Source organism: Aulonocara sp. 'chitande type north' Nkhata Bay, linkage group LG23 (genome assembly GCF_057382095.1).
Source record: "Aulonocara sp. 'chitande type north' Nkhata Bay isolate Kocher_YH1m ecotype deep benthic linkage group LG23, A_spYH_male_GT1.1, whole genome shotgun sequence".
NCBI classification, from domain to species: Eukaryota; Metazoa; Chordata; class Actinopteri; order Cichliformes; family Cichlidae; genus Aulonocara; species Aulonocara sp. 'chitande type north' Nkhata Bay.
In genome coordinates, this window is record NC_141365.1 from 16,561,011 (window position 1) to 16,584,381 (window position 23,371).

General features: G+C 40.3%; 2 protein-coding genes across 5 annotated transcripts in view; one reads left to right on the plus strand and one right to left on the minus strand.

The window, feature by feature from the left end:
- The first annotated feature begins 241 nt into the window (after positions 1-241).
- The window catches only part of lg23h1orf146 (linkage group 23 C1orf146 homolog), a 36,198-nt gene continuing 13,068 nt past the window's right edge, over positions 242-23,371 (plus strand). Inside the window, exons 1-5 of one of the 2 annotated variants that reach the window (XR_015127378.1) lie at positions 242-445; positions 675-768; positions 1,316-1,487; positions 1,969-2,047; positions 2,152-2,265. Coding sequence is in view for 1 of the 2 variants with exons in the window: in XM_086284756.1 (XP_086140882.1) it covers positions 380-445; positions 675-768; positions 1,316-1,487; positions 1,969-2,047; positions 2,152-2,292 (552 nt within the window). In the remaining variant the exon portion in view is untranslated. Of the gene's footprint in view, positions 446-674; positions 769-1,315; positions 1,488-1,968; positions 2,048-2,151; positions 5,588-23,371 lie in introns of those variants that run through there. The other variant, XM_086284756.1, reaches the window with a different exon arrangement.
- On the minus strand, positions 2,271-9,200 carry LOC147301470 (glomulin-like). Of its 3 annotated transcripts, XM_086284753.1 has the most exons (18): positions 8,987-9,199; positions 8,450-8,575; positions 7,480-7,590; positions 7,294-7,402; positions 6,312-6,561; positions 6,108-6,198; positions 5,844-6,010; positions 5,708-5,761; positions 5,590-5,620; positions 5,420-5,509; positions 4,453-4,494; positions 4,275-4,348; positions 3,916-4,000; positions 3,728-3,837; positions 3,058-3,121; positions 2,843-2,978; positions 2,643-2,737; positions 2,271-2,557 (listed from the first exon to the last, which is right to left on the minus strand). In XM_086284753.1, the coding sequence occupies exons 1-18, from the start codon at positions 9,026-9,028 to the stop codon at positions 2,462-2,464; spliced, it is 1,773 nt and encodes a 590-aa protein (XP_086140879.1). In that variant the 5' UTR covers positions 9,029-9,199; the 3' UTR covers positions 2,271-2,461. The 3 variants fall into 3 exon arrangements, with proteins under 3 accessions (XP_086140879.1, XP_086140877.1, XP_086140876.1); XM_086284751.1 differs by having other exon boundaries at positions 4,322-4,494; positions 8,987-9,200; XM_086284750.1 differs by having other exon boundaries at positions 4,322-4,494; positions 5,590-5,761; positions 8,987-9,200.

Sequence of the window (23,371 nt, forward strand, 5' to 3'; positions counted from 1 at the left end):
TTTAATTGCATGACAGCAAAATACGACCAGCATTTGTCTAATTTTAATATTTTAAGTTTTGAAGTCTACAAATTGGTCCATATTTAAACTTAACACTTTTTAACTTCAGCTTTAAAAAAAGCTGGTATTTGGAATGGCAGATAATTACAGGAACTTTTTATTTCATGCCCCATTTAAAGGAGAAAGGGAAATTAAACAAAACAAACGCTTTTATCGATGAACAGGACGTTACGTTTTACCGCAGCGCCCCCTGGTGGCGTCCTGGTGGCATGACACAACAGACGGCTGAATCCGCTGCAGGAACAGCTTTGGACCAAAAACCGGGTTGAGAGTGTCGTCATCGGAACCGTGTCGTTCACTTGTTAATAACTAGCAGGCAATGGCGACATGCGGAGAAGGGACTCCTCAGTGGAAAACAACGATTATTGTCAGCACATCGCTTCAGGTAATGTTAGAAAGTTTAACCTGAACCGTCAAAATGTTTTGCTCGGTCGGTTTCTGGTGGCAGTTATAAAAAAAATAAGTTAACATAAAGAGCTTTAGCCATGAAGCCAAGGCACTAGCACCGACAAAATACGTGAAATATTAGTTATTTGCCCACCTCTGACTTTGAATAAAGAACTGTACCAGCTAACGATGCTAGCAGTTAACTTATCTTCATTTTGTTTCCACAGAGCCACGAAATCATTAGGATGCTAAACGCTCAGCAGCACCGCATCAGGTTTTCAGACAGTGTTCATCCCGGAGCCTTCATTTTTCCTCTATCGGGTAAACCCGAGTCCCCCAGTACACCTGCCGTGTATTTTATAACCCACTATAAGACATTATTCTGTTTTCTATAAGACACTCAGTGGATTTTAATAATGTAGTGTAAAGTTTTCATTGTTCACAGTAAATGACCTCATACTTTGGTTAAATGACCTCATACTTTGGTTTAGTGTGATGGTAGTGGGGGGTCGGGGTTTATATCAACTGGGAAAGCTCTAAAACTTATGAAAATGCAGTCAAAAGTTCTAAATCTTTGCACTCTTTCACATTTTCTAAAGCTGTCCTAAAGCCCCTGATTTAGACTCTTTACTTAAGTCATAATCCTATTTAAGTAGCCTAGTGGGAATGTTTTAGCATCAAAATATGTTTCAAGTGATTAAGTAAAAAGTACTCCTACATATACATTAATTTAGCACCAGAGGAGAGGGTGTGAGTGTAACTCGTTTGGTCTGATCCCTGATTGTGGCAGAATTAAAGCCCATACTTACAGATATATATATGTGTGTGTGAGGTTTTTTTTGTTGTTGTTGTTTTTTATTTATTGCAGGTACTGCATTCCTGATGGTTGACCCGCAAGACCTCCCAGAGCCCTCTGAAGAATCGGGAGTCTTTGAGAGGATAAAGAAATTTGTGCAAGTCCACCGCAACTGCTTTTTACTCCTTCGTTCACCATTTAAAGGAAAAAAGGAGCTGGAAACGCTGACTGTGATTCAAAACCGGTAGATTAATAGTCATGTTGTGTCATTTTTGCTTTACTTAACTGATTCTAACGCTCTGGTTACAAGGCTTTGTGACAGCAGCTTGAGGATATAATAATGATGATGTCGGAGTACCTCATGGGTCAGCCCCGGGTTCTTTATTATTTAGTTTGTCTATTGATTGCCAACCTGAAATTTGTCCACCTACAGTAACTTCTATGTTGATTATATGGCTATCTACATATTCAAACCAATAAGCAGGCTACAGGAGAATAAATAGCCTCTGAAAAATCAACCATAGATATTTATGACTCTGTAAGTATTTTCAGAGTAATTGTTTTTTTAATTGTCATTATTGCTATTGGTATCTTTTTTGTATTTTATCTCCCCTAACTTTGCTTTTTTTCTTGTCTGTCAAAGAATTTGTGGATTTTGTTTTTAAAGGTTCTATATTGAAAACAGAATAACTATATTGTACTAAGGACGTCTTTATCTCTTGCAGATTCTTTGGCAGCAATCTCAGGATCCTGCCTGTGCAAAACACTGATGAAATTGTTAAAGGGATGTTAACAATTGCCAAGGTAACAATGGAGGCGCAGCTATTTGGTATATTTTAAATATAAATGAGATAAACTGATGTGTCCTTGTGAAACCTTGAATTAAATTAAGCCACACCTTCCTGCAGGCCACCAGTAAACCCCATGTAGACAGCATCCGGGACCGGATTTCTCTGGCTCGGGCTCACATCATTGAAAGCAGTCCTGTGTGGGAAATGTTAAGAGACATGCTGCAAAACCAGGCAGGTGATTCGACATGTTTTATTTAATGCTAACCAGCAGGAGCCCAATGTGCTGAACATAGAAAAGCAGACATTTCAGTATATAGTATCATCTTGTATACATTCTTGTATATAAGCACACACTTTATTCAGTCAAACAAAGCAAACCAAATAAAGATATATTTAGAAAAATATTGAAGGGTCTGAATTCAGAGCCTCAGTTTAGTTTGTTCTGCTTTTCCTCTGTGATCTCTTCGATTCGGACTATAAGACTCTCCATGAGGTCAAATGTCACCAAAGCACTCTGCAGCACCTGAGAAACATGACAAAAGTCAGCTTGCTAGTCGTAGAGTCCAAAACATAAATGAAAATTATTAAATTAGAAGAGTTTTCCTGACCTGATGCTGGACCTCCGGGGACATGTTGGACACTTTCTCCTTCCTTACTGTGATGCTTTTGACTAATTTAGTGGGTCGAGCAGCATCTCTGGCTTCTGGGCAATAGGAAGTGTTGACAGTATAAAAATAGACTCTTAAACTATTCGTGTAAAGCTTATTTCACTGGAATTTTGTCACACAGATTAGTAGCTAATTCCTACCTTTTGCTTTTAGCTTTTGGTCCTCCCTCAGTGCTTTCAGTTCAGAGGAATAATACGCTCTTGATATGCTGATACATACACGCAGCATTTTTAGGTATTCCTCTTTGATCCTGCACAACTCTTCCCACACATCTTCCTAAAGGAAGGCAGAACAGATGATCAGCGTCCTGCCCTAACCAGGCATTAACTGAAAGCTTTGTATTAGACTTACTTACATTGGTTCTCAGCTCTTCGTCTCTGATAAGAACATAGCGTAGCAGATTTAGGCTCTCCATTACCCTGGATAAACAAAGAGTGCTACTTAATGGCTCAATCTGGATGAAGCTTCCCAGTTCACACAATGACAGACTTTTGTCTTTGAATCTCTGCAGGATAGTTTTTAACTTGATTAGATCTGAAGTTGAAAATTGCTTTAATTTAGTTCCATTAACTCCATGTATTTTGGTAGCAGATACGGTTTTCTGTATTTCTTTCAAAGGTCAAAATATTCTAAGGATGCCTTTGAGCCTATATTCCATCCATCCATTCGCTTCCGCTTATCCTTTTCAGGGTCGCGGGGGGCGCTGGAGCCTATCCCAGCTGTCATAGAGCGAGAGGCGGGGTACTTAAGGGTAATTATTTCAATTTCCAGGTGTCCCAAAGTCTAGGTTGTAATTATAATGACAGTTAAATGGAATTTGCTTCATTAAAAAAAGTTTTTTCTTTTTAAAGTATAATAAAGCTACTATTATGCTCTCAGCACATGCCAAAGTATCCATGTTTACGATTTTGCCATAATCAAGAATTATAATTACGTCTCACTCCACTGACTTTGTGCTTCAGGTAACCAGGTTCCACCTCCTCCAGTCTGCTGTAATAATGCTTCAAACTTTTCTCGTTACTCACTTGTCCATACTGCTGAGCAAATCTGTCTGAGCACCTTGTGGCAAGCACAGCACCAGTGTCATCAGTGAAATAAACTCCGTTCCCAAGAACCACTCATTGGCGTTACCCCACTGTAAAAGAGTTGTAGTACATTTAACGTGTAGAGAAAAAAAATGCAGGCTATGGCGTGACTCTCGTGTTTTTCTCACCTTCATAGAAAGTTCAAATTGATTCCTGATGTTCTTGATTATGTAACTTTCTATTCCTGCGTGATTGCTGGTTTTTAACATGCACCTACAACAACAGCAAAAAAAAACAAAAACAGCAAGCGTTACGTTAAAGTGTTAGAAGACTAAGAGAATACTGTAAACATTTGTCAGCTGGAGTGTAACTGGAAACGCTAGATGGAGAGAAGCAGCAGTAAATTAATAGAGGGACAAGTTAAGAATATGCTGTGGGCCATTTGTTTTTAATAAAGTGTTAAAGTAGTCTATATATAGCTGTATAATGGGCGTTAATTTCACACCTGGAAAGAAATTGCAACTGCAATTGAAACTGTTTTTCTCACCTGAAGAATTTGTGCTTTGCTTCTGCATCTAATTTATTGATGAATACCTGGAAAACCTGCAGGCCCGATTCTCTCTGGGGGAGCAATGATCAGACGGAAGAGCGAACAGATGTATGCCTTTTATAGTGTAGCAAAAGTCAAACATTTTCCCCATATTGACCACTAATGAAGCACTCACCAAGTGCTGTATTGGACAGTCGGTAAGAACTCGCCGCAGGTTCTGAGAATTTAAGCACAAAACAGCTCACTGAGCTTTCGGTGTTATGGTTGAGTCATTTAAGTCAGCTACAGCTGTGAATCGCAGTAAATGTTACAACTATAATATTATAGTTTACAGCCACTTCACAGGCTGAGTCTCAAAGTCTCATCACGTTAAAAAAAACAGCTTACTAACTGATGCTTATTTTGTAGTTTTGAATAACATTTTTAGGCCACTAGAGGGGAGCAGAGAGCTGTATCACGTTAAAGACACGGATCCATCCTGCAGTGCAAGCAAGCATTCTTCAGCTTCATTTGGAGCTCCCTTTGTTTTTGCCAATTGGGTTGCTTAAGTTACTTGACTAGCTTGTTTTGATTTCTTAAGCGCCTTTCACTGAAAACAGCTGCCTGCTGAGGATAAAAGCACTGAGAGCAGTGAGTGCGAACAACAAATGGTTTATGTGTGACAGCTAAACAATGAAACATAAAACCCTATGAAACTGAGGTAGGCTGCAGATTGACAGTTCACTGTCAGTTCTTTACCTAAAGCAGCTTGGCCTCGAGAATGAGGATTTTGAAATTTGCTTGCTTGGAAATTGCTTCTACTAAAAGTATCAGATGAGTTTGATTTTCAGTGACCTTGAACTCAAGGAAAGGTCAAGTTTCTAAAAATCTTGTAAATAATAGCTCGAGAATGAGCCAACTTAGGATTTTTAAATTCATACCATAGAAGCAACCACGAAAAATCTCGGACAGGTTTTGAATCTCAGTGACCTTGACCTTAAAGGTGAAGGTCACAGAGTGACATGCATGCACTGACAGTGATCTCAGTGAATATGCAAACAGACTTAAGACATCTCAGGTTTTTCTGTAATTCTGCTGCTCCGGCCTGTGTGTGTATGCAGCCTGAGAAATAGAAATGAGTCTGGCACGGCTGCTTGTCTTACCTGTGTCACACTGTAGAAGCTCTTCAGATCCAGCAGACTCACTGGGAGGCTGTTGTCCTGCACACGCTCCAAGCTTTTTGTGAACAGCGCCTAATAATAGATAATTATGGGCAATTAAAATGAACTCAGTCTTCTGCTTTCAGATGTTTTTCATACTGATGGGCTCTTACCAATCCTTTGAGCAAATGTGATTCTTTTTTGCTGTCAGAGAAACACAGATATGACTCTGATTGTAAGTTTGTTCTAAAACAGAAAACATGTTCACTTAATGTTGTGTTAACAGCATACCTGCTGAGCAGCTGACTGATGTATTCCATGTTGCACTGGAGAATAAACACATGGCTAGAAAGGCAGGAAAAGTTCAACATTAATAGTTTTTAGTGAAAGTAAATTTAAGTAAGTAAAATGTGGCTGCTCACGTTACCTAAACACTGCTGGAAAGTTGTCAATGGTAATGAGCTGAACAAACAGCAGATAAGCCAGACATGCTCTCGCCTCCTTGAACTGATTATTGTCCATCAGGATGTTTTTCCTCAGTGAGCTGAAGAATAAGAGCTCCGGAAGAGGCTCTTTGATTGCAGAAAGTGTGACCTGCAATGCACACATGTGACTTGGGACTAAATAACTAAAACATGTTGTGTTCTAAATAAAAAAAAATAGAAGTAAAGTGAAGTGACTTTGCCCGTACCATTATCTCTACTGCAAAGAGCCACAATGGTGATCTTCTGTCGTGCTTCAGTTCAGCCTCAAGCAAAGGCTCTCTCAAACTCCTCATGCAGCTAAACAGAGAATGCAATCAGTTATTCAATTCGAAGTCATTTTGCTTTGCCATTTGTATTTAATATCATTAATAATAATAACTACAAATAAACAGTTGCAGAGAGAAACATACAACTTCAGAAGCTCAATCTTTAGCTCCTCATCTTCAGCTGTAGCAGCACAATTTCCGTCTGTCCTTTTCACCTCCTCCACAAAAGGTTCTGTGAACACAGTCAAGGCAGCGCTGCAGCGGCACAGGCCGTACTCATCAGCCTCCTCCTGCTGCTCCGTGTAAGGCACAGGCAGCCGGGACAGCTGCTTCTGCAGGGCCGACAGAGTCGAGCCCACACAGGCTGCCTTCCCCTCATCCAGTCGGAGAAGTACTGTTTAAAAACACAGTTTGTTAGTTTACAGTAAGCGTACAGCAGGGGGAGCCCTTTAAAGAAAAAGAAAAAGCAGCATTTACTTGTTCACCATAACCCACCAATGCATGGAGAAGCAGTAACCGCACTCAGTAAACCAGGCTACATGTGATGCACATGATCTACATGTTGTCTAATACAAGAACCCTGCAAAAAAAAAAAGGTGCTATGACGGTAAAGGTGTTCAATGTTTGTCAAAAGTGCTGAAACTGTCGATTCAAACGTATTGTTATTTTGGCCGATTAGTTTGAGGTGTTTTTGGATCGTGTTAAATTTTTCTTATTTTATCCACTGCATTTATGTCAGCTTAGACAACAGCAATAACAACTCTCCCCACTCACCTAATAAACTAGCAAGCGACTCCACTGACCTGAGCGCGTCCACCGAGCTGTTCGATTGATAATGTTACCAGGCCTAACGGGGATCATTTGATTATTGGTTATGGCTGTGCAGTTTAATGCGATAAAAGCAATTCTACCATAAATTCATTTTTACTATTGCAAATCTAAAAATGTTGTCAAAAAAAGTTGTAATTGTAGTTTAATATTGCCGTTGTAGTGGATGATGGTGAATCAGGCTGAATCTGCAGCTATTCCTAAAAGCTGTCTTTATTTCTATGGTAGAGGTAGAATTTATGGCCGAGACTGTTGTGTTGATTTAGTAGTAGTACTGTTGCATGATTAGTTGTGTTACCTGATTGAAGATGCGGAAGAAGGGCTAGGATTGTCTCGGAAATGGCACCTGGATCAATGCCTTCAATTATTTCAAGCATGCAATCCAGGAGTTCATTTGGCCTGCAAGTCTTAACGAACAGATGCAACGTTTCAGGTGATGCACGGGGAGCGTGTTTCACTATGTAGAAGAACTGCTTGCACCTACCCTGGTCAGATGTGTGATGGCAGCTTGGTATTGATCCAGACCCTTAGCTTTTTTTACAACTTCGTTTAGAAGAGGTGCCAGTATAACACAGCCCATAGATTTCACAATAACCTGCAAGTGCAACAATAGGCAATCAGTACACGTCACCGGGAACCTTAAAAGCGACCCTGTCGGCATATGAATTTGATAGTCCCTTCCTTTCCATTTGCATGCATCGCTGCATAAACTGATGCATGCAAAAGAAGTGCAGTTTCATCTTCACAACTGCTGGTTAAAGTGTGATCTACCAGATCACACACACACACGAAAAAGGAGTGGAAGAAGGTGCAGGTTTCACCTTCTGAAAATAATTTTAAAAAGGCATTAGACTATATAGATAATCTGTGGAAAAAGATTCTTATTAAAATCATTTGTTGCAGAGCTGCAATCCCATGACTGTCAGTTCACCTATTTGTTCTTCTCCGCGCGGCTTCTTTTTCGGCAATGGTTTTGAAAGTCAAAATCCAGGGATTTCTCATTTTATAATCAATCATTTGCAGCCCTTGAGATTGTTTTAGCTCAGAAAGAGGAAGGAGTGAGAGATGACACATGCTTTAAATGTAGGCTACAAATAACTGCACTGAGCGTGGAGAGATGGGACAACCAAGGGCACTTAGAGAAGCGCTGTATTGAAGAGGGTTATCAGTGGAGCGAGAAATCTGACTGAATATCTGCTTGTTTTCCCAGCACACCTCCAGGTCAAGAGGCTAGGAGGCACAGAGTGGTAGCTGCATGTTAATGTTTAGCATAGTTGTGTAGCAGGCAAGAGGCTGCTCGCTTCAGTAGGTACGATCCTGCAGTGTAGCCGTGCTTTTAGAGCTGTATGGCAGATTAACGCTGCCAATCTGCTGTCACTTCATATCTGTGAGGTGTAACTGCTACGGAGGAAACAGCTGCCCTGATCTGCTGTGTTGGCAACGACGAGGAATACCTGGTTTTTCTCATCTTGTATGAATTTTAAGAGCTGTTGACTTTCACCCTCACTGAGACTGGCACATCCCAAAGTCTTGAACTGCTGGTAGTCCTCAGGCTTCAGATCGTCTTCTTGAGTATTTCTCTAAATACAGGACACAGTATATTACGTCATAATGTTTTCTTTTACTATTGCTGATGAACACCATTGAGCTTAGTCATGAGTTTCCTCTCAGAAGCAGTAGATAGTGCTAGTATAGTGTGAGTAGATGTCAGGATATCCTGCATAAACCCTAAGAAACAAATATATTTATTTAACATGGACTTCCTCTTGTAATGTTACTGAGTGAGGAGGATCAAACGAGATATAATGAAGGCAGCGTCACCCAACGCACCAGTTCTTCTATACTCTAATGCTAGCAGCTAATCTGTCAGCTGTTATGCTATTTTTCCCCACACTTGAAGGTCATACTTCATTGCAACATCAGGAGAGGAGATCCTGAGTACGATAGCCTCAGCTAAAATGTGTTGCCATGGCGCAATATTGTTGACTTACCCATCTCTGGATTATCTCTTTCACCTGATCTTCATTCATCATCAGTTTCTCTTCAGCCCTCACAGACAATCTTATTATCAGTTGGCCTTTATTTTGACAGATGATGCAACAGCACAGAATCAAAATGATCAAATATATAGCTCTCCTGGTGTCTTGAAAGAGAGACAGAGAAAGAGGGAGAGATTCACTCTGTAAGGAAGCGAAACATAAACCTCTTAGGTCTCTTTGTGCTTGACATGTACCGTAATAGGATTAAACCAGAGCAGTTCAGTGTGGTCACAGAAAGTGCAGACATGTCTGGAAGGATCCAGTCACATAAAAACTGTACAGAGGTTGTCACTGCTTAGAAAGAGTCCAAAATAGGAATTTAAATATGACAAAACTGAAACTTCGGTGTCAAAACTTGTGCTCATGATCTATTTACACCTGCCCTACCACTGAGATATTTACCTAATTTCCTGCAGTGTAGGTGGGGATATGCCACTTTAGCATAGTCTGCAACTAAAATAGAAATTAATATGCATGCTAGCAGTGTAGTTTGTGAAAATACATTTTTAGTAGATTATATTTTAAAGTTCTGCTACCTTAAAATGAGGTCATTTGCATAGAGGGAAATATAATTTGTGTATTAGCACAAATTTAGTAACCTTCATTGTAGTTTGGGGGGTTTTTTTCTTCGCCTTGTGAAGTACACCTAGTTTAGTACACGTACGTTTAAATTTATTTGGGATTTTTTCTTATCCCCAGGGTTAAAAGTATACACAATGTACCAAATACATACATACACCTCCACTAATATTTAATTAAATTCCCCTTGTTCCAAAAATTTTCAGTAGGGTTGAAGTCGAGGCTTTGGGAAAGCTGTTCCAGAAACTTAATGTTAGCTTGATTTATTCCAAAACAAGTTTTAATGTCTGTTTGGGATCATTGTCCTGTTGGAACCGACACGTTTCAGCTGTCTAGCTGCTGCTTTGAGGTAACATTGAAGAATTTAGGGGTAGTCCTCCTGGTTCATTTTTCCATCCACTTTGTGCAGTGTACCAATAACACCAGCAGAATAACAGCATAACAGCATCAGACCGTGATGCTACCACCACTTATGCTTGACCTTTGGTGCAGTGTTTTCAGGTTTGAAAGCCTCGGCTTTACTCCTGACCTGAAAACCTTTCTTCAAAGGGCGTATGGTTTGTCAAATTTCAGTTGAGCCTGAAGGAGTCTGTTTTGGAGCAGGGGCTTTTTTCTTGGTCAGCCCCCTCTTAGTCCATGGCAATGTAAGACCTGCTTCAGTGTGGACAGTGTGAGCAGTTTTTAGTTCATGGCAGGCTTGAGCCTTGGTGTTTCCTGAGTTGTTCCTCAGTAACCTAACCTCCTAACCCATTTCCTCTCAGCTGAGGGTGACAAGTTGTTTGTTTTTTCCAGACCTTGTCAAAGTAGTAACATGGCAGGGGTTAAAGTTCATTTTATATGCATTGCAGGTATTGTTTATAGTGTAAATTATATTGGAATGAGATCATATACATATGATTTGTAGTGTACTAAAACATCAGCTATACTTCTTTTCAAATAGATTTAAGGAGAGAACAATGTGTAGGACCCATTGTGATGTGGCAGTATCTATAGAAAAAATAAATCCTGTGACACACGCTGGCTGCAGCAGACTTCTCAATGTAATTAAAAGGAAGTGCCTGCTGTACACAGATGCACAGGGATTACGAATGCCTTTCCATGATTGCTTGATGACAACATATTGCTCTTCTGTGCAAACACAAAGGCCTCAAAGGCTTTGATCGCCTCTCCCCCCTCAGCATTTACGTGCGTGTATAATATAATACAAGCACAATCACTGACTTCCTGCTCCTGCTTCAGCAGAGGAGAAGCTCATGTCCTGATTTTAGATGAATAGGTGTAGAAGCGTGTTTGAACGGTCGGATTTAGCCGACATCTGCCGCCCAGGTTTGCTCTGTGTATTGCGCTGTGATGAAAGCCTTAGACAAAAGCCACAAAGCAAATACAGTACACAGACTGCTGCTCAGTCCGTCTTTGTCCCTGATTTTGCTGTCATTAATTGCAGGCTGATGAGGTTTTGTTTTGGCAGTGCTCCTGGGTACACAAAATATTAAAGCACACAAGGTCTAGGCTTAGAATAAACAAACGCAGAGTTAAGATTTAAAATAAGCTTAACAGTATTTGAGTCGAAAGAACCATTATGTCACAGAATAAGTTGTTTTAACTGGTATGTAATTCCTAGTTTAAAATTTCTTCAGTTTTGTTTGAACAGTTGATGCTCCACAGTCGTGAAAACATCGTGTCTCTGATTAACAGATTCTCGTTTTAAAGCGCAAGAAATTGGAGGACAGAGTCAGAGCAGTGATCCCTTTCCAACTCAGGAGGGCACTGTTTGTCTTGAGGGCTTAACTCTGATGGCAGAATCAGTCTGTGGATTCAGCACCTCATTGTTAAATTCACATATAGGTGAAAAAGATCTTTTAATTTTAGACCCATGCTAAAGTTCAACTTTAACAATATAGCAACACAGGTAAGAGACTTGGCATGTCTTCCGAATGTCTGAATAAGCAATAATCAAAGAAAAAACATTTTGGCTTAACATTCTTAACATTTGGCTGGAAGGTAAATATGGTAATAAACATGCATCACTATCAAAGCAACAGGGAGCATCGTCAACAAATGTCAATTCGAGGCTCACAGTCAGGGTACTGAGGCTGGTGTCAGAGCATCAAGAGCCGTCAAACACAGATGTCTTTAGGAAAGGAGCTGCCACGGTCTTATTCTGAGAGATGTATTAGCTGGTCTAGGGAGAAAAAGAGCTCAAATGCTGCTCGGTTGACTAAAGTCTTCTTTTCAGAGCAAAGTCAAATTTTGCACTTCATTTGGAAGTCGAGGTCCTGAAGTCTGCGGTGTTTGAAGTCCAGTGTGAAGTTTGTGAGGATTTTGGTTGCCATGTCATCTGCTGATCTTGGTGATAGTTGGTCCTCTGTATTTTATCAAATCTACTCCATGCTGAGAAGCTTTATAGATATGCTGATTTTATTGTCCATAAAGAATTAGTACCTGCTCACAGAACCAAAACTATTATCAAGTTGTTTGCTGACTGTGTTATTACTGGTTAAACTTTGGGGTAATGTCAAGAGGAGGATGAGAAACACCCAGCTCAAAAAATACAGAGGAGCTGAAGGCCGCTACGAAAGCAACCTGAGGTTCAGTGACACCTCAGCAGTCCCACAAGCTGATGCCATGCTGCACTGATGCACTTACACTAAATGTGTAAAGTACTGAGTGTATTTTCAGAAATATAATGTTTCTGTTTATTAAGTCATTTTTTTTGATCAGTCATATGGAATATTCCAACTATGTGAGATCTTGAGTAGCCATAATCGTCAAATTTATCACAAAAAGGCTTAAAAAAATATCACTTTACTTTAGTTTCAGTTTTCTTTAAATTCAAAGCGAAAATCTCACCAGCAAAATTGCATATATTATTTTATAATGTCAAACAAGACATTTCATGACATTACTGTGGATCCAGTAGAGAGGCCATTTGGCAAATATCAATAACTAATAAAAAAATATTTTAAAGAAACAAATACAAATATCCTTATTTGTACCCTTAATATACACAGTATAGCCATTAATACTGCTACTTGTATCGCTGTGAAATGTGACACTTAGTCTTCATGATGCAGGATGTTTTACACCGGTATCATGTCTTTGATTAACAAGTGAATTCATTTGAGAGTCAAAGAAGTATCTGTTTTCATGAGTGCGCATTCTGAGCAATCATTGGAGTGGTGGAGATGCTGTCTGGCAGTCTGTAGGCATGTGGAGAGCAGTTTGCAGTGTTCAGAGCCATATCTCAGGTCACTGATATCAAATATCCATTTATATTTAATAGATCTGTGTTGCTACAGCAACCAGTATCCACCTCCAACAGATTCATTCAGGATTTGGTTTAAGGTTATATTCAAGGGGCACTTTTAAGACCTTGACCGTAGTTTCTTAGATTGAACGAATGAGTAAAATGGACCGTATCTTTTCAGTTGCGGAGCAGATGTGTGCAGTATTCATAGAGCAGTCTAATATGCAAACATTCAGCAGTCCTGTGAGAGTGGGATAAAGCCTCTCCATTTTCCTTCCATATTTCCTTGGTGACCTCTTAGAGAGCAAGAGAGTCTAAGTGAACTATTTATCCAGTCTGCTTCCCCCCGGAGGCCTCTGCAGACTGCTTCAAGCTCTCCTGTCTGCCTGAAACCTCCCCAGGCTCTGCAGTGCTTGTCAGGAAAAACTGCCATGTTTAGGGCCTCTCCCCCGGGTCCTGCATCAGCTACACTGCTGCTTTATGAGGCACGAAGATGAATTTGATTTTGAGATATTTCCTTTATACCGTCCAGATTTGCTTTTGTGATTGCTGCATTACTATTGGGAGTGTTTTTTTAAATGTCTCTTAATTTGTGAAATCCCAAAACTGTTTCCTCATTTACCCAAATTCCTTTGATGCATGCAAGGTGCTGATGAAAAAAATCAATCACATTTTTATTTCAGACGTATAAGTAACAAGTGTTAAAGAACAAATAAAATCAAAAAGAAATCTCATTTAAAATCTTTAAATTTTTATCTTATGTCGACCAGGGAACATTGCAATGTGTGCACATCCTGCATATATTCACATGTGAGTCAGCTGGACTCTACAGAGATATTTATAGCATGTCTAAATATCTCTGCGTCCATGTCTGTGCTCTTCCTTTTCTGATGGGTAGATTTTGATTGATATGCCGGTTACCACAAGTGACGCAACTTTTAAACTTGCACAACACATTTCTGCCAGTTTAAGGGTACAGACGTGCCCTGTTAATGCATTATCAGGGAGTAAAAAATAAAAGTATGTGTGATTTATTTCTTTTATTTCTTTTAATAAAACATGCTATGGTTCCTCAGGATAATCTGCTTGTCACGACTGTTTCTTTGGTGGAAATCATTTTCAGTAAGACTGTCTACACTTTGTGGATTTTCTAGAGCAGTGGAAAATGCATACAAAACAGCATGAGGGTGTGTCTGATAACGTGATTCCAGAAAAGTTGGGGTGCTGTTCAGAAGATATTCCAAAGGAAAAAAACTGCAGATGTGCCACTTGTTCCATATGTCACAAATACACAAAGTGCCTTCATCTGACAAAACAATCAAAAAATGTACTGAGAACATATAACATGGGATTAAGTGTATTTTGCACTCAGTGTGTGCACAAAATATTTGAGGCAGGGCAGGGAAAATGAGTTTCTCCGTGTTTTTAGCACTGCAGCCGTGCACTTAGTTTTTAGTGAATGTAACTCAAACATAGGGACATTGTACATTACTCAGAGACTATAGTCAACCACTGATTAATACATATTTGGATTTTTGGCAGCTGGAATTAACTGTGGGATTGAATAAATAAAAAAAAACTGTGTTGTGCATGTTTGTGGATACAAATGAAGGATCGGTCAGTGTAAGACTACTCATGTGTTTTTTAGATGAATAAAATAATTGAACTCTGTGGCATCGGATCATCTTTGGAATCAACGGTACTTGTGATACCTGATCAGGTCGTTGTTAAAATTGCTACATGCTTTAAGCACTACTAAAGATCTGTTGAAGCCCATTTTATTTTTGTGACTGATGTCTCAAACCTATGAAGAACTTGATATATTTGTGTTGGTATGGTTAATTAAATGAAATCTTGATATTGTTTTGGTCAGTACAGAGATGCACGCTGGCACTTTTGTTCTTGTTTTTTCTTCCATGAACGGTGCTGTGGATGTCTGGAAGTTGAATATCTTTAGGGAGAAACGGATACCCCAGTGAACTGAGAGCTAATGGAGGTGGTGGTCTCACTAGGGAAATACTGACCTTGGCCCCTTTTTGTAAAAGCTTTGCCTCTGTGGCAAACAATTGCAGGGAGGGGCTGTGCAGGCGCGGTCCGAGTGTGTTTAGTGAACATCTGTTTGCGCTTTGGCAAAGACTGTTGCTATAATGTCGTCCTGTCTTTTGCACATCATTCAACATGCCATAAAGCAGCTCTGTCTACCAGTGTACTATGAGTTGAAAGCTCCCAGGGTGAGACAAAGGCCCAGGCTCGACACCTCAGTGTTTCCTGACCTGCAGTGCCTGACTGGTATGGATCGACGCTCGGGAACTGCAACAAATCCATATCTAGTGGACCACGCATGCAGACTTCATCACCGCCTGCTCAACCTTTTGTCAATCGGCATTTTGATGACAATTCCCAGTGTCGAGTTGTTCCCAATCAATACACACAGAGCGGACACCTTCATACACGCAGATAAATGCTGCTTGCCGGCTGTATCTCTGGGCTGTGGAGACTGACACCCTGTCTGACTCTGATCGATAAGCGGCGCGCGGTGCGGCGCACAAGCTCGGCCGTGCCCGCTCTGCTTTAACACACGGGGCTTGGTTTCCCCCGGCAGCTGGGTAAAACTGCCCAGCAACTCCCCAAGGTGGATGAATCGGAGATGTTACATGTGAACTGGCTGTCAAAATGATTTTGTCATCTCCTCTTCTCTCCGGTGTTTAAAGATGCTGACACACTGTTTTTTGGGTTCCAACGTCTTGTTGAAAGTGATGGAAGCTTTTAGCCTTTTTTTTTTTCCCTCCAAACTCCCTTTATCCATTTAAGTGTTCGCTCAAGTGTTAGAATTTCTGTTTCACCTGCCACAGATGTCTCCTGGTACTTCCTGCCCGCTCACAGCTCCCTTTCAGGTCATCTGATTTGAACCCTTCTTTGAATTTACAGACTTTACAACTTCATTTAGAATATTTACTCTTGTTACTTGATGAAGTCTTTTAGATGCTGCTGTTATACTACTTTTTGTTCTTAGTTTCCCAATTTATTGATTTGCTGAAGCTTTTACTTTCTGCCATTTAATTTCGTTAGATTACATTAGCTTAGCCTAAAATGAAAGTAAATCTTAACACAACTAATCAATACTCCTTTTTTATATACGTGAGAGTGGCTAACATTAGTGGGTAGATAGATCAGAGTAAGAATAAAACAGTGAGTAAAAAAGGCCAGATCAGATTCAGCTTGGGGTCATTAATGTTTCAGAGGATGCCAGAGGGAGAATGGGAGAGTCACTGCACCGCCGGGATCCATTTCCTTTGACTGTGGCTTTGTCATTTTGGATCAATCCCACCATAACCAGGCCTATTGTAAAGTGACTTGGCTCTAATGGAGTGATAGGCAACATAATGGCATCTGGTTAATAATAAGGTACTGGGTTAATGTGTTTTAAAGGCAAGTGAGCCGATCATTTCTAACGGATAAATAGAACTTGCAATGGAGGACTGCAAAAACATGTTCTTGTGCAGGATTTGGCAGCAGCAGCTTGTGTTAATATAGTTACAGTGACCTCTCTTTCTCACTTCGTGTTCCCTAGCAGTGGCCCAGTGGAGATCTCAGGGGTTGTGGAAGTACTTACCGTTTCCTCCTCTAAGCTGTGATCGTCACAGTGGCGTTACTCCCGCTTTGATCCTGCTGCAGTCTGACACATGACCACACAGACCCCTGAATGGGCATTAGTGCAGGCTTCAGCAAACCCAACATCTGTGCCTCCCAGCACTGCCACTGCTCAAATCATTCATTAAATCAGAACACAAAAAGTAACTTTACTTGAATGCCTCAGCATAAATATTTGATCATGGCTGAGAATAAATCTTTGTCATTTTGTTCTCCTTCCTCTGGCTGCGGGCTCCTCTTATAGATCTTCCTCGCCTCGTTCTCATTTTGCTGTTTAGATACAGGCACGTGCTTGGCTTGGTCATTTGTGAAATGGATCTTATGAATTTTTTAGAAAGATTCATAGCTACAATCAGCCCTGGTTTAAGGGACGACTGTATCACAAAGTAACATCTTGTGTTGCCGTTCTCACTCACAAATCGTCCTCTGCTTGCGTAGATGATATAAGCTAATAGTTTCTGTGTTACTTTGACAGAGATGCTAAACTTTTATGTATCATAACAGATTTTAACACCTTGTTAGCATTTGGCTTACACACTAGTAATCTGATTTGTTTATTTTTGCATACAACAGAGTCATTCTAACAGTATTTGCTTAGTCAAGCTCTGGTTTTATTGCTTTGCATCAGTATAAACACAACAGGAAAAAATCTCAGTTATTACTAATAGATTACATGTTTGCATTTATATTTACCTAATAGTCCTACTGTGCATTGTTTTTGTTCCAGATAGCAACTCAAAGCATTTAGAGTGTCGAATCATTACTTGTTGGATGCATCTCTGTCACCTTTACAAATCAGGGCACAGCCAATTTTTTCATTCTTCTTCCCAAAAATGCTTAAGATCTGGCAGGTCACATGGGGAAACTGAGGGTTTCTTAAAATTCCATCTTCATGCAGTTTTTGAGTACAGCCTCCACAACGGAGATTTGTAGTCTTGCTCCCATTTTCACTCCCATTTTTCCTTTTCCCTAATTCTACTGGGATAGTCAGAGCCTAGAAAATGCTTTGACATTTAACAACCTCAGCCTACTATGCTGTGTTTTGCGGTGTTACCAAAACAGCTCATGCCCGCTAAGGTGTAAACGCTACAGGGCCATCAAAGGTGACATTGGACATCGTACTCCAACCAGTCACCAGTTTTTCCATTCATTGCTGACTATAAGATCCAGATAATCTTTGCTTTTTTAGAGATGCTCCAGCTTAGTTGTCTGTCTGTAATAATGAGCCACCACTAAAACTACTTGGGTCTTATACATGCCTTCCCCCCCATGTCAATAACGTCGTCTAAGACAGCATATGTCCCAGAATTTGAGGCATTTTTACAAGATTATTAACACTAATGTGTCATCAGTCACTGGCTACGCCCAGTTGTTCTACATTCAACTAATTAATTTACTTCTAAAAACTAGCTGCACCAGTGCTGATGTAGTTGTGTTTGATTAAAGGGTTAAATATTTACACAAACCTGTATATTATAATAACTGAGACAGAGCATTTGATTTATGCTTTAGCAATATGTAGGTGGCATCCAAAATGTTATGGGACTCATAATGCGATTCATATGGTACCTTTCTATAAACACTAGCTTAAAACGAGCAAGCCTGTGTTGTAAAGAGTTGAAAAATATATCTGAGAGTATCTTGTGACTGTGCATCATGGGAAATCTTCATAGTCACTAGTGGGAACTTGGACAAATTTGACACTGGGGTAAGAGACTATTGTCTGTTGATGTTATACTAAAGAAATCCATCAAGATTTTCGAAATGATAATCAGTGGATAAAGGGAGAACTAAAAGCATCACAGGGGAAGAGGAAGCTAGCTTGCAGATTAGCAATCAGGTTAGACTGATGCAGAAAAAAAGAAATCAGGCTGTTTCTCAGCAGGTGTAAAAATATGTTTAAGCAGAAAATGTCCACGTAAGGTCCTGTGAAAATGTTCTTTTTGGCATGACTGTGAGCTGATCTTTCAGTCACAGTGCAACATATTGTACTGTTGTATAGTAACTGCTGAACAGTCTTGTATTCAGCATTAACAACATTGTGGTTTAATCAAAGCTTCACAGATTGACATGGCGTGAAAGACTCTACTTACTCTACTTTTAATTCTTTAACCAATTAAAATTCCAGTTTTGTGGTCCAACATTGATAATTGACAGTTTTTTTAATACTCTGTCATATGAACATATTTCAATCAGCACTAAAATAAGATACTGAGGTTCATTCTCTAGTCTTAAAAACATTTTTTTCGCACAATTTAACGCACATCTTAAACTGTGTAACATGCAAGGATTTGTTGCAAGTTCCTCACAGCTTTACCTTCCACCCTCCATCTCAAATTCCCAGCCACGTAAAACCTTTTACGACTGAACACGAATATCGTGCGCACATTAAAAGGCTGCACAGCTCTGTTTCTTGTCACTTGTGTTCAGAAGATTTCTTTTTCATGCGTTTTCTTTCCCCCCAAAGACAAGAGGATCTTTTGTTATCAGAACCTTTTAACCAAAGTGGATCCTTTTAACGTCACCTTCAGGATTCATACGTTATTAGACATGACTTCAGATGAAAGACAAAACCAGGCCAATGAGGTAAAAGTGTGGTGTAGAAGCAGATACAGTACAAGGACTGAACACAGCTTCGTTTTAGTACCGGTGCAGAATATGAGATCAGTTGTGTAAATCTGTCCAGAGAGGAGGGGGCTTGTGACCGAGCTACAGCAGAGCAGCTTTTTTGTTTCTGAGTGACAGCTCACATCCAAGTAGTCTAGTGATATGCAATGCTAAATGAGCCGGATAAACATGTCTTTAAATGAGCGAACAGCTTTCCCAACCCTCCTGCCCTTTTATCAAACCAGCGGGTCCCCAACCCTCCACCCATGCACACACACACACACCCCTTCCTGACCAGCCCCCCCCTTCCTCACCATCACGGCCTCACGCTGTTCAGGGCCTCAGACCCTCAACAGAGCCCGGCTAATGGAAAGCTTTCAAGGCGGCGGGAGCAAAACGTCGGCTTTCATTTGGCCTCCACCATTTTCTGATGCGAGGAGTGTATAGGGTTTTTTTTGTGTGTTTATGTGGTCGTGGCTCAGGCATCACGTAAACACACAATCACCTAGGGACGTGCCTTTATAAACAGGCCTGGAAACTGAAAACAACAACACTGTCGACGCCCTCCAACCCCCCCATCCACACGCATGCATGCACGTAAACACACACACCTGCATAAAAAAAATGCTGGTTGCCTATTTTTATTAATTTAACACTGGTGTTAGAAATGCACGTCATAAACTCAATTTATAAACAGCTGGATATAGTGTCTTGAAACTTAAATGATTAAATTTCTGAAATATTTCTAAAATAAACAAAGAGCTAGTGTAAAGAAGCTGGAAGAGGTGTAAAATGATCCAATCATCTATTTCTAGTTTTGAACAGCATGTAGTGAAGGTAAGGCCAAAGATTAATCACAGTAATAAAGACAAAACTAAATGAAGACATGCATGTTTCAGTAATTTGACCAAATTGGTTTGGAGTATTATACAGTACTGTGCAAGTTTTGAGCTACCCCTTATTTCTTTATATTTGCCACCAGTGAAAATGTGACTGTCAAGAAGGTAAAGAAACAGGGAGAAAATCCCGAAATATGCCAGATTACACTGGACTGAACTGGACTGAAAATCAGTGGCAGCAGGTCTTATGGAGCGATAAATCAAAACGTGATATGTTCGGCTCAAATCGTTATCAGTATGTACAGAGGAGGTCAGGAGAGAGATGCGAAAGCTTCTCTTTACCACTATTTACCATAGCAAAAGAAAAAGCAGATAATCCCTGCTTATTAACCATAAAATAACAACACTGCTGATCTTGCCCTGTAAAGCTCTAGTTGTGGTTTCTGACTCTCAGTCACACCAACGCCGCTGACTTGAGGCGCATCCCCAGGAATTCCATGCATTTTCCAATTTTTTTTCAATTACATTTTTAATATTCACAATATTTATTAATTAGTCAATTTTTTCCCCCTTTCCTCTCCTATCTATCAATTCCAGTGAACCAGACTGAACGAAAAGAGCATACTCACCATACTCCACATTCAGTCACACGGACACTTCTTCTAACCTCTTCTACCAGTTTTGTCTGTGTTTTTTTTCTTATTTCTAGAAATGAAAGTCTTAAAAAAGATTGCTGTAGGTTCTGTCATGGTCAGGTCTCTTCTCAAAGATGTGGGGGTTCTTTGGGTGCTGGGGATTTGGGGACGTTTGCGCATGCTTCAGCACATCACTGCACCTATTTTAGATGTTCCTAGACATGTATAAAGGAATTAAGGGTGGATCAAAGCTTGTGTACTTCATAAAATTGGATAAAATTACATTCAAATGTTGCGCAATATGAGTCCTGTGTCTGATGTAGCCGTCTTCTTCGACCTATAGACTTCACTACACCAAATTTAGCATGTCTTCCCTTTATCTACTGGCTTCTTTCTGAGGGCTGTGATTTCCTCCCACAGTTCAAAGATGTGCATGTTAGATTGATTAGATTAGTTGTGGGTCTAAATGTAAAACCAAACCACCATACAAATGTGGCTTTGAGAGTGATTGCGTCTTGTAGCGTAGAACGCTTTGACTGGTCAGTAAGACTAAATGAGCGTTATACACAGTCTCAGTCCATTTCCATTCTCAGAAACTGTAAGTAAGCGTGTCTCCTTGTTCACTAACACACTGCAAAAGTCTGGAAGTGTGCCTCAGCCACGGCTGGCCTTCCACGAGGAGGAAGCTTGTTAGCCCGAAGAGGCCTGCTCTCCCTGCACATGTTCGGCCTGTCAGCTGCCTCACTGATGTCTCTTGTTATTATTTTCCTCTCATTCTGCTGCCTTTTCTTTGCGGAGTCATGAATAATTTGTGTCTACGCCTTGTTGCTTGATGACAGCTGTGCAGTTGGTTTGCAGTCTGTTTTTCAGATCAGGTGAATAATGAATAAGCCTATGCAACAAAAGAGCTGTGTTCTATATGAGCCCTGCCTCTCTTCATCTGCCCCAGTTTACTTGGCGTGTCAACCACAGGTAAGCAGGAAAGTGTCTCTGATGTTGAAACTTTCCCGAATTAAAAGCGTAAACGGAAGAAAACGGTTTCATTTGATATCTTTTAATCTCCCGTGAATTTTTCCGTGTGCGAACATCTTAATCACTGCTTTTTCACCAAAGCTTGCTGTCAGAAATCCTGCATCTCTGTCAGCTTATCTCACCTTCGAACTCGTCAAACCTGTGTGAAATCTGCTGAACAGCGTATGAAAGCAAATACCGCATTATTATGACAATATACACAACAGGTCTGCTCACCCTCAGGGAAATAATCACGTTTGTTCTCTCTCTCTGTGTCTGTCTTCTCCCTCATAAAAAGTAAAACACCGTTCGGCAGATGTTTTCCAGATATTGTCAGCTGCGTGGGTGTGAGCTTTATATTTCTTAATCTGTGAGGCGCTTTATATAATGCTTTAATCGTTTCTTTTCTTTAGTCCCTCAGGTGACATATCACAATTGTAAATCATTTCATGGGGATCTGGTTTTAAAAGTGGTTCCAGCTTGCTGACCTGGGGCAATGTCTCCTATATCTTTTCTGAAGCTTTATTTCAAGAGTTTTCTGCCTTTATATGTTACAAAATTAAAAGAGTGGTTACATCGAGCAGTGGTTCCCAAACCTTTTCATCCGATCAGCTCCAAAGGCTTTTCAGTACTTAAGAATCCATCAACAGCAATGTAGCCCCTCCAATATGCTCATTTAACCCATCGTAAGCATGATCTCGACCACTTTCTGCTTACCATTGGTCAATTATGGCTAGTGAACTCTCTCAGACATTTTTCTATAGTTATTGACTTACTATGTCACCCGTTTGCTCCCTGTTTGATGTTACTCCTGCATTTGACAGCTGTTCATACCGTTTAAAGCCCACAATCATTTATCCATGCTTTTGATTAGTAATGTAAACTTTTCTTGACATTTCTAGACTTTTTAAGCAGTTTGAATAAATTTTATGTTCATTTTTAACTCTTTTAGACTTCATCATTTGATCGATGCAATGCAATACAATGCATTCATAACATATTCTCATTTTTGCATTTCTTTCAGTTCAGGTCAGTTACATTTTGCTAATATAGGACAAACTCACAACACCAGTCAATTCAAAGGTCGTTATAACATAATGCGAAGATCCTACAATAACACAGAGCAAACCGCAACAATCAGACGAGCCCCTGTGAGCAAGCACTATGAACAAGAAACAGCGGGAAGGAAAAACTCTCTTTTAACAGGAAGAAACTTGTTGTGCATACAGACAGGCTGTGAAAAGAGGTGAGTGAAGAAGAAATAGTCAGTGAGAGTCATGGGAAGCCCCAGCAGCTTCGACCTATTAGCATACGGCGAGTTCAGGGTCACCTGATTCAGCCCTAACATTATTCCTTATCAAAAAGGAAAGCTTTAATTCTAATCTTAAAGGTAGAGAGGGTGTCTGTCTCCCATATCCAAACTGGTAGCTCGTTCCGCAGATGAGGGGCCTGAAAGCTTCGCCCTCTATTCTACTCTAGGAACCACAAGTAAGCCTGCAGACTGAGAGTGAAGTGCTCTAATCATGTGATATGGTACTATGAAGTCTTTAAAGTTCTTTTATTGGTTTTTAAATGTCTTAATGGTCTTGGGCCTTCTTATCTCTCAGATCTGCTTTTACCATACGAACCCTCGCGGACCCTGAGGTCCTCTGGTACTGGCCTTTTGATTGTCCCTAAAGTCAGGACACATACTCACGGAGAGGCAGCTTTTCAGTGGTATGGTCCTCGTCTGTGGAACAGCCTGCCGGAGGAGCTCAGGGCCGCAGAG